Source organism: Anabas testudineus, chromosome 2 (genome assembly GCF_900324465.2).
Source record: "Anabas testudineus chromosome 2, fAnaTes1.2, whole genome shotgun sequence".
NCBI lineage: Eukaryota > Metazoa > Chordata > Actinopteri > Anabantiformes > Anabantidae > Anabas > Anabas testudineus.
This window is the reverse complement of record NC_046611.1, coordinates 4,530,529-4,544,798: the sequence shown is the minus strand read 5'-3', so window position 1 is coordinate 4,544,798 and position 14,270 is coordinate 4,530,529. Positions and strand designations below refer to the sequence as shown.

General features: G+C 41.1%; 1 protein-coding gene across 1 annotated transcript in view; it reads left to right on the top strand.

The window, feature by feature from the left end:
- LOC113164835 (receptor tyrosine-protein kinase erbB-4-like) overlaps positions 1-14,270 on the top strand; it is a 213,877-nt gene that overhangs the window by 133,746 nt on the left and 65,861 nt on the right. Inside the window, exon 3 of the mRNA XM_026364347.1 lies at positions 10-196. Coding sequence (XP_026220132.1) covers positions 10-196 — 187 coding nt within the window. The remainder of the gene's footprint in view (positions 1-9; positions 197-14,270) is intronic.

Below are 14,270 nucleotides of genomic sequence, written 5' to 3'. Positions count from 1 at the left end.
TTTATGCAGTCTATCAGAGAAGTGACGGGCTATGTGTTGGTGGCTCTAAACCAGTTTGACTACCTGCCACTGGAGAACTTACGGATCATTCGAGGTACCAAACTATATGAGGGTCGCTATGCCCTGGCCATCTTCCTTAACTACAGACGGGATGGTTACTACGGCCTGAGGCAGCTGGGCCTTCGCAACCTCACAGGTAAGAGGTGTTGCATAAGCTGCATGATCAACATGTCAGCACTCTCATACTTTTGTGACTTGTTCCTTTGTTTGATTTCTACTGTTTTATGAATTATTTTTCTGCACCTTGTAAAATCTGTTTATTTCTTGTACTATAAATGTTTGTGTTTGATTAGATTTTTACTCCCACATACAGATTTAATAGGGCCTTTTTTAATTAAGTCACAAACTGGAGCTCAACTTTTGAAGCTACATATCTACTGCCCTTGCAAATGAATGTTATGTGTTACTATATAGAGAGATCAAATGCTAGTGAAAAGTAATAATTTTGTGTTAATTACATTTTGTGTTTACAGTCATAAAAATTTCATTGAAAACATTTTTAGAACTGGTTGTGTTCTATTTTATGCTACAGCTGATCGTTCCTTTCTAATATGAGAGGGCATAAGATAAAGTGGATTGCATTTGTCTGTGTTAATTTTATCTTAGTATCAGATCGTTGAGTCGTGACCTCGGCATCAGATAATAATCTTTGCCATTTTGACATTTGCTACTGGTGGAGTGAACTTCCACCTCCAGTCAGAATGGTTTTAAGTGCCCCTTTCACTGGCTGAATCATGTCTCCTCGCACTGCTCTTCCAAGCTTTCTCAAATATGTAATTTCCATATCATCTGTATAAACCCGACATGCCCTCTCCACAGATTGAGCTTCAATGACAGTCAGCCTTTGCAGCTAAAAGGTTAACTTGTTCCAGACACATCAGGTGTTGCCTTTTTCTTCTATCTTGGCGGCAGCATTGCCATCGCTCTAGGAGAGACACACAAGCCGTTGAAGGAGAAGTTCTGGCTGATGGACAACTGTCACATATAATCTGATGAGAAATGCTGGAGCTCGGTCAGAGGGTCACTCTTTTCTTTAACAACATTTTGACTCTGTTTGATGCCTTTCTGTCTAGAGTGACAGAGAAGAAGGTAAACAGAGAGAAACTGCATGTATGGGATGGAGGTCGGAAACTCGAGTTGTCCAAGAAATGAAGCTGAGGCAGGAGGCAGGACTTGAGGGGATGTAGTGAATGTTTGAACATCAAATAAAGTACAGTATTTTAAACATGTTGACTAAATAAAGGATTAGATTTGCAGAAAAACATCTTGAAGGTGTTGTACCACTCCAACTTGCTCTGTTGGAATCCCACTAAACAGGTACAAGTTTGCTGATTATTTCTAGCCGAGGCCATGAGAGAGGGAATGGACCACCTTGAGTATTCTACATGGCATTTTCTTCATCTTTTATCCTGTCACATTTTGGAGGAAATTTGTTGGATTTTGGTGAGCAGAAAAACGGCACGAAAAAAAAAAAAAGCACTGTTCATCCAGCACGAATGGAGCTAAATCTTTCAGAGCATCAGAGCGTGGCCAATGGGAAAAATCACGTCCAACACGTATGTCCTCTACAGAACAGCCAAAGAACAAAGACAAATGAATGAGAAGCCGCCAGTTCTCCTGAAGATTTGTTCTTACCGAGGGATTGGAAGTCATTTGTTGGGCCTATAATGATTGAAAAATGTAGAGCTGCTACATGTAGCACCATTAACAAAGGCAATAAAGACAAGAAAGGGGAGAATAGAACTAGGAAAAGGTTACAAAATTGGCTCAATCCTACCATAGACTGACCACGTTGTATGTGTCCCAAACTGCCAAAGCACCATGATGCCTCTGCTGTATCCCCCTTTGTTGTATTTTGCCTGAGGCTTCTTCTCTGGCATCGATCTGCCTGCTTTACACTGCTATCCTGTGGGCATTGCAATTTATCCTGCATCTATCCTGCTTTCTTACTTCAGGCAATTGTGTGTCAAATGTTTCACATAGGAACCAAATTAATTTTCTGTGTAAAAAAGAAGTTCTAGACCACCGTTCATAAGTTCTGGGAACAGAGCACACATGCAGCAGCAAATGTTTAACAAACACAGTGGAACCATTGGTGTCATGAGAGTTGGACAGCAGAAATTCATCCTGGGCTCTTATGCCACTGACTTTGTGGTAGTTTTTTTTGTGATTCATGGTGGGGTCTGTGATCCATATTAAAGCACATGACAGATTTAGAGTAATAAGCAGCATTTTATGGAGTCTGAACACTTTGATAAAGGGCTCCTGAGAGTTTTAAGGGCATTCTAACACCCTAAGCTGGTAAAGCAGTAGGGCACCTTCCATTTTGACCACCCCTATGAAGAAAGGGAGACATAAGTGGACCTTTATCCTCACATGACTCATGGGATGGGTAACTCATGCTGCTCTTTTCTAGTTCTCTTCTTCTCCTTTTATCATGGACATCTCATGACTTTCTCTTCACAGCTCCTGTCATTCCTCAAAACACACTAATACTTGCTTTTTTCAGTAAACCTGTACTGGACTATTCCTATGGTAGTTATACCACGCTTAGCTACCTTAGGTTTGTTTAGGTTATTTTTTACCATTCATTTCAAGTTGTTCACCAGTTCACCAGTACTTCCCTGCAGTAAATGCAGTTAGTGGCCCAATGTTCCTTTGCTGCTTTCTGTCTTATAGAAAGACACACAAGTTTAGCCAAGACGCAGTATTTTTTGAATAGACTAAGATGTTCTTCACTGCTGTAGCACATTGGGGAAAGAAAGAACTGTAGTATGATGAAATAATGTTTTAGAGGTATAGGAAAGTATCCATTGCATTATTTATGTCCACACTGTATAATCTACATCTCTGAATTTACTTTTGGTTCACCACAGTGATTCAGGCTCTCGTCTGGACCCCCGCATGCCTGACTGGCACCCTACACATTTCCTACTTTAGCACATACTTAGAATGGGTGCCTCATATCACTAGCCATCTGATCCCACTGCACCCAAAGCTGCAATTAAGGCAGATCCAGCCATGCATATGGATCAGTGCTGTTCTCTTGATCCCCTTCCCTACTCTGCATGGGACAAAGAAAGGAAAATTCACTATTCTGTCTTTTAAACTCACTGAGATTATTCTTCCTTTCTAATGATGATGATATGGAAGCTATCACGCCTATCTGCTTAGATTCATGTATGATGAAATGTACTTATTTGTTATTCATTTTTCAGCAAATACAACTTCCACCATGTCTAGAGGGGATATACATGTCACAGTGTGAATAATCTGTATGCATGCAATAAATTAAAGAACAGCTTTGCTGCTGCTTTATTCCATTGTGGATTCAGTAGTGGAAGCCCACAGAAGTCGTGGAATTTAAATCTGGCAGTTGACGCTATATGCATAGATCGTATGGTCCTAATAGTAGCAGGGATATATATATTTAATAATCTGTGATGAAGAAACTCCTCTGATATCAACTTGTTCAGTTGCTCCCACAGCTTTATAAGCCTGAATAGCCTAGAACACACTTGTGCAAAACATGGACTGGCAGCCACATGAACTATTTTCAAACATAGCTTCTCCACACACTCCAATGCTAAATACTCGTGTTGTGCAGCAGTGGTAAATGTAACCACCACATGACTCAAGTGCTTTTCATATCTTGTTTCTTCTCCCTTTGCTTAAGTTTTGCTTTGTTTGTTTTTTCATTTACTTTTTTGTTTTTGTTTTTGTTTTTTCTTCCCTATGAAATTGCCCATTTGAATGGGAGCCAAATGGCTCAGTGTGCCCCCCAAGAGAGTTCTGACTCCAACTTCCCATCTGGCAGTAATGCCCCCCATGTCTGTGTGCACAGAGCAAAACACCATCCCTTCTCTGTCTTTTCTAACCTCTCTGTCTTCCTCACCTGTTTTGTTTCTTTAAGGCTAACTGGGACTATAGTGAGACTCCCATGGTTTCACAACCTGGCAACCACCCAGAGCAGAGATCCCCTAGTTTAAGGCTAATAATTCACTGCCGCTGTCTCACTAATTGCCACATTTTTGTGAATATTTTGAATGCATTTAGGCCAAATTACCAACAGCAGTTGCTGCTGAGATGAATTGATTAACAGACTTCATTATAATTAACCCCATGTGCATCTTCATTTTTAGAGCATGACTATTGATTTACCGGTTCACAAGCATTGAAAGCAGCTTCTCAGTTTTTTAGTCACTCTGCTGAGCAAAAATCAGCAAATAGCAATTTTTCATGTTTAGGAACATTCACAGTGATTACAGGAGGAAATCAAAAGATCTGTGTGCGATAGACACAGTATGGTTTTATCTATCCACAAGTAAAAAGTTTTATCTTTCTTAAAACTTTTTTTTTCTTCTTAGTATTTTAGTGTCTTTGAATTGAATCTATACAGTAAATCCACTCCATAGATGTATAAAGATTGAGCACATGAAAGATGTTATATCTCTGCTTATTTGAAAATGGATGGAGAATCTTGATGTACAAGTTCACATGAGGACTGATGCTGCCCGTTGACATTTGAATGTCATTTTACCCGGTCGTATTCCCATACATTTCTCTGCCAGGTTAAATTTCCTCATTGCAAAAAGGAAAGGGGGGTTACAATTGTGTTTGGATTTTGTATTGCAAAAAAAAAAAACACTTTCAAGGCCTCTTTACTTAACATAAAGCTTGTGGTGTGATCTCCAAAAAGTGGTGTAATTACAGAAAGATCAAATAGAGCAAAAGCGGCTAATGCTAATACCCAATCTCACTCCGGACTGTTATGAGGAAGAGGGAGCGTAGAGGGATGGGGCCCATTAATAATAAATCCAGTGTCATCATTAAGGCACCAAATGATTAAAACATATCTCCCAGCTTCAAACGCTGCTTTGCTACCCCAGAAAATGCTGCAGTCGTGGATCTGCAAAGGGAAAGAACCCTTCAGCCTGCTTGTGAAATAAAGTTTTGCTTTTTTTTTTCTTTCATCTTCACCCCTTTTTTTTTCACAGTGTTGAAACACCAAAGCACCAGCATTCCTTTTTGAAAACAACACACACACACACACACACACACACACACAAAAAATAACACTCCAGTGTTATGTAATGCCATGCAACCCATAGATCTGCACACATGCTGTGTTAGATGTGATGTGAGCTTCCCATCTAAGCCAGGTTAGAAATCATCTTTCCTGCACATTCCTGAGCCCTCTCAGATGTGCTGTTACCTGGAGAAAATGCAGGCCAGCTAAACGAACCCCAATAACCTGTTGCCTGTTGTTGCTCTGTGTCTTTTCTGAAGAACAGACAAGATAACAAAACAAAGCACATCTTCATTGACATGCACACTCACAATGGGATGCCATGTCTCACTCCATAGTTTATTTTCTTAAGTCTTTATTTCTAGTTCCCCACCTTTCCGCACTCTTGCATCTAGAAGTCATTGGGATTTTATGCCTATGCTCAGTTTTATGAGCGTTGTGCTGTCAGCAGTGTGCTGCCGGTGGTGTTTTATGTTAAAATCCTTTGACGAGGAGACCCAGGGGGCTTCAGGTTTGTCTCCATTAGTGGGTGCGGGACGCCTGGAAGAAGGGTAAAATGATGTGTAATGGAATGGTAATAGACCCCAGGGCAGTGTGTCTGCTGCCCTGTGCACCTTTCTTTGATGTTAGGGTTCACTTTCACTGATATCTGCTGTCTAACTGAGCTAACTGTGAGTGTGACACAGCTCCCAGCTCGTACTCCCTAAGACTGCATAATATCAACAGCAGAATGTCTCCTACTGAGTCTCAACCAACTCCCAACTTCCCCACCCTGTGTTAAATGTTCTCTCATGCGATTGAGGAGTTGGCATGGGCAGCTATGAAGTCCATGAGCCATATCTGTGTCCACACAGGGGTCTGCACTGACTCTCACACACTTGGGCAGATGACAGAATTTATGGACCACAGATGCTTGCAGCAGCCACGTGGGCACAGGAAACATGAAGTGGCCTTTAGACTCAGAGCTAACGGGTGGATTGTTGGGGGAGGTGGGGCTTATGAGATGCTGAATGGATGTGCTGTTAGAGCGAAGTTTTCAGATGAGCAATGTAGCTGCAAGCTGCAAGAGGAAAACATACAGTACTCTTAATGACTTAATATATGTTCATCTTCTTAATAATGGTTCACAACCTATATTTCATCCCACCATGCTCCAAACTAAATCTAAATGTAAGTGTTTAAGATGAGGGCTGAGGTGGAGCCTGAGAGGCGAGGCACTGGTAGCCAAAATATGTGGGAAATAAATTTAAAGTAATTTCTTATGAAGTAAAAAAAGAAAACTCTGACGACACTAACTGGATGAAACAATTATACTGAGAAAACAAATTTTTTACCCAAAACAACACCAGTCCTCCTGCTTAATCTCTTTTAAACTCCACAGTTCAGTTCAGAGGGAGAGTGGTGGGTGGTGAGGCCGAATGAGTCAGCACTTCCACACCACAGTCCATGGAAATCCCACCTAATCAAACCAAATAACCGTGACTTCATCAAGCTTGGTCATTAAAGCAGAATTAATTTTTCTCGGGAGATTAGAATTACTCGTGACCGCACTCTTGTGTTCCCCTTTTTTCAATGATCTGAAGCACAAGCTGTAAGCACAATTACGGTTTTAAAAAGAGCAAACAAATCAACCAGCCTCCGGATTTTACTGTTGCTGAAAACAAGATGATACGTTTCTCTACAATTTGGGAAAAGTGGTTGACCAAAACCAATTTAATAACCCTGAAACTGCAAAACCAGCTACCTGTAAAGAAAGGCTGTTTTGGTTGACATTCTGATGAGGAAGGTTTTCATTTGGCAGTAATTATGTTCAAAGTGCCTGTTTGTTTGCCTCGCCACCAGGCACATGCTACCTTCCTGACATTGCAACATGCAGTGTTTGTATGCTTTGGGGTCTTGGGTAAAATGAATGGTTTATGCTTATTGCTGCTCGCGTGTGTGTGTGTGTGTTTGCAATTTTAGCCCGTATTCTTCTCCCTTGTGTCTGTAACCTGCTTGACTTTGGTAAGTTTTAATGACATTTTTGGGTCCTTTTTTTTTTTTTTTTAAGTGCCCCGCCTCGGTCCAAGCCCCCTCTTGAGGTCTGTTGTGCAACTTACACTCCAAACTGCAAATCCATTAGACTGTGAAGCACAGCCCGTCATTATCACTGATGAATATGTGTGTGCAACTCATCTGTTGGAGAAGTCAGATAAGCCAAAGCTCCAGTCAGGAGAAGGGAGGAGTGGAGTCGTGCTGGACCGACTCAGAGTACCTCACACTAAATATACGGTACAACCAGATGGAAGCAATTTACTGGTCATAGTTGATTTGCTGGTGTGTGTGTGTGTGTGTCCCAAATTACCCAAATGGAGGGATGAGTGCTGCAGCTCTGTGCCAGAAAATGACAAATTGCCCATTTAGCCTATTGTAAGTGTCAATTTTAATGTAGAGGGTGAGCTGTGTTTCCGACACGTCTTAAGCATTTTGCTCCATGAAAATATGTAACGAGTCCAATTTGAATTACAAAATGTATGTCAGACAAGCAGCATGTGTTTGTGTGTGTATGCTTAGGCACTACATTAAGAATCCAAAGGAACATTTTTTATTTTCCTGACTCGAGAGTGGACATTTAATAATGGTCCACATTTCAAGTTATGAGCTAAGCTGCTCAGCAGTTTTACTGTGTTGATGGCTCCCCCCAGGTCCATTCATAGCGCTCTCTAAATTTTAGTTTGATGTTCTTAGCTCGGTCAGTTGTACCAAAACACTATTTCCAACATAATAACAGAGGAGACACTGGACTGAGGTGGGACCTCTGTGCAGCAACAAAAATCACTGATGGGACAGCGGAGGTTGTTGTTACTTTGGGACGACACAAACCGACCGACCTCTGGGTCAAGGAGACCCATTAAAAGCTTAGTTTAAAACTTGAAAAACACATGTCTAGTAAAAGTACAACTTTTTTTTTTGCTTTAGATACTGTGTGTGACTTTTTGAGTTTGTGATTTTCAAAGCTGCACAATTTTCCAACTTCACAAAAAAATAACAACTCACAAACAAAATGTTTGATGTAACTTTTTAACAAAGTGATAATTGTTGGCTGTTAATGGATTCGCCACTAATACCCACACAAATACAAGCACACACACACATCAGGGTTGATCGCTGCCGACCACCGCCGTTCGTTACCCTGATTAGTATTCAGCAGCGTTCTCATCTCTTTGGCTGGCTCTTTTGTTTGCCTGTGCTGATTGGAGGGCCTCTGGTTAATTTAGATGCAGGGAAGCGGTGACAGAAGAGGGCTTATTAGGGCCGTGAGCCCATCCCGCCTTAAGTGCAGAGTCTCCAGTTCCATTTTCATTTGCCTCCATTATTGAATTTGCTGGCTTCTCATTCACCCTGATTGCATTTTGTGTCACCTCTAAAAAAAAAAATAGCTTTCTCCCCAGAGATACTATGACACTCTGGAGAGACTTACATTAGATAGTAAAGTAATGCGACAGGTGAAAGTATAGAGAGTGACATTAGAGTCGTTTTTTATTCTTTTTTTTTAATCTTGAAAAGTTTATTTTTGATTAAGTCTGAGCCAGATGTCTGTGGAAATTTCCCTAATCATGATTGCTGTGTAACCTGTATGCCTGTGGGTGTATTTTGGTGGAAGGAGAGAGAGTGAGAAACCTTAGCAAAGCAGAAAGGACTGTTTATGTCTGTGTGTGTGTGTGTGTGTGTGTGTGTGTGTGTGTGTGTGTGTGTGTGTGTGTGTGTTTGTAACAGAAAGGGAGCATGACAGACGGGTGGAGCAAGAGTGGGTGGAGGAAAAGAAGAAGAGTGATGGCAGGAATTCATTTAGCGGCCATTGAAGCTTTAGAAGTAAAAAAATAAAAATAAAGTGCCATCTCCGCCTCCACCTTTTAGCTGCCTCCTTCAGCGCCTACACAGCTTCCATAATCTCCTAACGTGAAGCATTTTTCATAAGGATTCATCGCAAAACAATATCATTCGAGACTGCGAAATTTAATCAGGGGCTTTAAAACACAATTATGGTTATCGGGGAGGACACAGCAGCAGCGCTCTGGATCGTGGGAGAGAAGGGAGGGCAGGTGGGGGGGAGATGGAGGGGACCTCCCCCGCACTGTCTGCGCCCTAGTACTCCTCTCCCATTTGTCACTAAGCACAATATCTTTTTGGCTGGCAGAGCTAATAATGGAGAAGTGGGGAAACGGGACTCTGGAGACCCACCTCCGCCTCTCTGTGAAGATCAGATAAGTTCTCCTCAAGTCAGAGGCCCCGAGCCACTGTGGGTTTGCTTGTACGGATTGTATCATTTATAAAACGCAGCGCACCCATTTGACAGCTTTTTAGGCGTGTGAATAATGCAGCTCTTTATAAAATGTGCAACTCGGAGAGCACGATGTTTCTCGCACTGGAGAGGAACGTTCCCCACTTTGCACTTTCCAAAGTTCATTTCATTTCGGTCACTCGTACCACGAAGCCTCCTTCTGCTGATGCTTGGCTTTTTTCGCGCCCCATGGCAAAACTAGTTGCCGTTTTTTGTCTCTATTATCTCAGTGATCTGCGGCCATTTATCTACCAGCGACTTGTTTGCAGTCTGGAGACTTAACAGTTATTCATGGGATTTGAGAAGTCGTTTTCACTTAAGGAGCTACTTTCTCAACAGCCTCTGTTTTTTTTTGTTCTTTTTTTTCCCCTCTCTCTTCAGAGTAAACATGCTTGAAGGCACTGTACAGTGGAGTGTTTCACAATTACACACAGGGTTTCCTAAGGGACTGACTGCTTGTTTTTCAGTCAAGCCCTGTATTTACCTTAAATCCTGGGGTTTCTTCGTCTTTACTGTAAGTTAGCTCAGGAGAGAATGCACAACTTTAATTAGTTACATGTTGGTTTATTTGGGTGAGAATCAGCTGGTGCAGGCACCACACACCCCTGGACCCTGACACACCCACATGCTACTAATCAACCATCCCATTCATGCACACATATTTCTACAGCTTATTCAGTGTTGCACAAACACCTGTATGTGTTTCTCTTTCCGCTGGGGTGTAGCACTGTAGCATTCTAGCCTTAAGATGAAAAAGATTTTTACACTAGTGTGGGGAACTGAACACTTTATTGTTCCCTTGGTTCTGCTGATCCTGTCGCGGTGTTCAAAGTTGTTATACCTTGAGACAGATGCCGACTGGCCTGAAGCTAGACAACGTTCGTGGTTGGATTTTGTGATGTGTTTGAGCAGAGCTGAAAATGTTTCCCTGCACAGGAAGATGAACAATCATTCTCCTTACTTTTCTCTGCCTGCTTCTCTACCTTTACGTCATTTGCTCTCATGCGAGTCATCAAATCTGCGGAGTCGCAGATTTGCTGCTGTTTCAGTTGTGTAATGCTCATCGGTGTAGAGGTTGCACTCTAAGAAAATGAAGGTAATTTGTTTCATTCCCCAGTTCAGCACCTTCTGTCATGCCAGCTGTCGGCACTGTGTCACAGGCCACACGGAGCACCAGGAACTGATGCATGTAAATGACAACACACACACACTTACAATAAATCCTCAAATGAAGGTTCTGCTAGGTGCTAAAATACCTGGCAAAAAGAAGCGATACAGATGTTTTGCAAAACGGCTAATTACTGGATATGTGCACACTCATATTGTGTTGGACTTGGACAGCCAATAATGATTTTCATGACCCAAAGCTTGTACATAAGTATTGTGTAGGAGCTCCTCAGTCCCTTCAAGACATCTGGTAGGTTTTTCATATCAAACAAACAAGCAGAAAGTGATTAATTAACAGTTGTTTAGCATGTGGAATAGTGAGCAGTAACTTAAGAGTTCAGATGCTCATCTTACTTGGTCATCAATAATAACTGGAAGCATTTGTTTTATCTCTAAAATGGGGAGCAGTGCATTGTGGGATTGTTATCAGAAGGCAGTGCACATGCCATCAACAATAATTTTTTGTTCCACCGTGGAAGCTGCTGTGTGTAGTGGGTATGTTTACACACTAATCGTCTACACACTGCTACAGAATGACTAACACCCTATACAGTGCACTATATAGTGAACAGGAAGTGATTGAGAGACTGACATTGATCATTTTGCTTTGAAAATCGATTTTTATGGTAATAGCACTAAATTGAATCTTACTGATTTTTTTGAAAACATCCATTCTACTTCATTTTATATGAAAGGGGGGAAAAAAGCTACAAGGTGCTTCCCTTGGGGAATCCTGCGTTCCCCTCTTAAGCACTCAAGTGATTAATTGGCATTTACGAGCTAAAGGCTCAGCTTAACTCTTTAGCTCTCACTACAAATGCGAGGCTGTGTCGATCTGATGCAAGTGAGCGCCGAGATGCTTTCTGCAGTTGGACAGGAGGTGTTTATCACAGGGATTTTGTGTGTGTGCAGCATTTCACATGTTGGCTTGAGAATTATAGAGCTACAGTATGTACTGAATATGCACTGTTTTTATGTTTGCACGGGCATTCGTCTGTTTGTACGTACGTAAGAGGGCACCCGACTGTGGAGAGAAAGAGTGATCATCTCTATTTCTCCATTCCCTGTGCTCAGCAAGTAAGCTCATCATTGGAGTGAGAAAGCACATTTCATGCGGGAGGGGAAGGATGGGTCTGAGGGGTGGATGATGGGTGGAGGGCGACAAGGATAAAGAGATGATCCTAATAAAAAAGAGCAGAGTAGATGGCCCAAACGCACTCGCACTGCTTCGGTTGTGTGATACGTGACAGACCCGCCCCCGAGACAAGACAATAATGGCAAACTCATGGACTCATCAGCTGAGGACAGATCACTATTACAGCCTTATTCATCAGCATAATTAGGGAGAGAAAGAGATGTGGGACAAGTGGCTAGCAGCACTGATGAAAGCTCATCAGCAGGCTCCCTATAGAGCAATGGCCACTGATTGGTGCTGGGGCTATCATCGCCTAGAAAATACTTCAAAATAGGGGCTCTTTGCTCTGCTGAACGACTGTAAAATGAACTTAATTGGCTTGCAAAGGCGGCTTGGCACAGGGATCATTTTTACTTCCTTAACAATCTGTGCAGTGGTTGGCCTGTCCTTTATTTTGAGTGCGTGTGATGCCCAATACAAATTTAGGCTCAGAATAAATCAACATTTTAATGTTGCTCTTACAGCTCTACAGTCTTTCAGGGGTCAAGTGAATATATCAGGTCGCTCTCCCTTTTCACTGCTCACTGTTTGTTGCTTTTAATGCCAGGGATGTAGAAATTAAAGCCTATATTGACCTTATGTTTGTTCTATGAAGGCAGCAAAGTGCAAAAAATGTTGAATATAAATGTAAAAACCAAGAGTGTGAAAAGGTTACATCCTTATCAGCTTCCACCATTATCAGGTTTCCTCAAGGGCTCAGTCATTCATTTCAGACCAGTGTTTGGCCTTTAATTACTTATTGCATCAACTGTAATGGCAGCATCCAAGCTTGTCTCAGTTGTGTAGTTTTATTTGTGCTCATAGTTATAATCATTAAATCATTGGTTACTCAAATAAGTAGATAATTGATATGAATAAAGGTGCAAGATTACGCTCACCCAATACTCGCATACAGTTAAATATTAGGGGATAAAATGGAAAACCTTTGATATACATCTAATGGTTTTGACCAGTCACAAGTATGAAAAATTAGGGAAATTAAACATATTATCATATTTCAAATACATGTTTTCTTGAATGCTTTAATGTTCATTTCAACATTTCTTTTTTTTTTTACAGTGAATTTATATAGAATTTCTAATTTTTGGCAGTAAATCCTTCTTGTAGGAACTCCTGCCATGGTGCATCGTTTAACTTTGTTTAAGTCACACAGTGAACAAATGAACTGTCTTTTATACAGCGTGTTGGAGAAAGTCTGAATTGTGGGATTAATAACATTAGGTAAAGGAGGAGAACGACAGTAGATGAATTTTGTGAAAATTGAGCCATTCATTCATCAATTTATTCATTTTTATATGATAGAATTCCCCAAATCATCTTTCCTTCCACTGATCACCTCACATCCCACTGCACAGTTCCCCATCAAATCTATTCTCTGATTCAACATGACACTTCAACTTTCACTTGACTTTTTTTCACATCACAGTGAGACACTTTCTTTCACTGCCGAGAGAGATGTAGCAAAAATGCTCCACCAGAAACACTCTTGAACCAAACGTGACCTGAGCATATGGCAGCGGAGCCCTCAGCGGACACATACATGCATGAAATGGCATCGCTGGGAACAATGTCACCCAGCAAAGCACCCAGCAGAACTGACTGCTTACTGTATCAAAAGAGAGGACTGGTGCTCTTTTGTTTGATGTCAGTGCATTTTAAGGCTACAAAGTCCATGAAAGAACATTCTATAGTCAAGTAGCTATCTACAGTGACACTATGAGCTACATTATATAATCAGATGAGACTAAGCAGTGTTTATTGACCTCATAATATTTCTCTTTGGTCAGGTGTTCATGATAAAACTGCTCCATATGGTTATTTACAGTAGAATTACAGTAATACTTTAGACAACATTAACTAAGCTATTAAATATCATGTGCTACCAAACCAACCAGGAATGAAGAAAAGGAAGGCCAAAAAAAGGGCTGCAAGCAGATACATGATCTCACATCCAAGAAGATGTTGACTCGCCAAACCTCCATCTATCCATGCTTCGTCTAAACCTTTATCTGTTTGTGTCATGTCACGTCTTCCGTCATGTTTCAGTCTCTTTAAGGTCACATACTGTAAAGGGCTCTTCTGCACATTTGCAATTCATTTGAGGCACCCCTAAGTCTACATTTCTGCAAGTGGTTGGAAAATCTGGAATTTAAATTTGCTTTTAAATAGCAAATATAGTTTTGCTGATTCCTGTTAACCAACCTTCTTACCAGGAAGGACAACAGAAGCCTTGATTTTAGGGCTTCAACTCAAAAAGCTTTTATGAACTTATCACTACCCAATTATATCTGCATTACGGAGCAATTCTAGTAAAGTTCTGTGTTTTTATAAAAGGCTTGGGAATTATTATTTTATATAACATTTTTTATCAGAATTAATTTTGTTAGCCTGAACAATAACTTCTCCTTTCGCTCCCCTTAATTCCCGTATATCTGTTACCTCCCTCGTCTCCTCTCTTCTACAGTATATCTCTCGCCCCTTTACCACCTCCTCTCCTT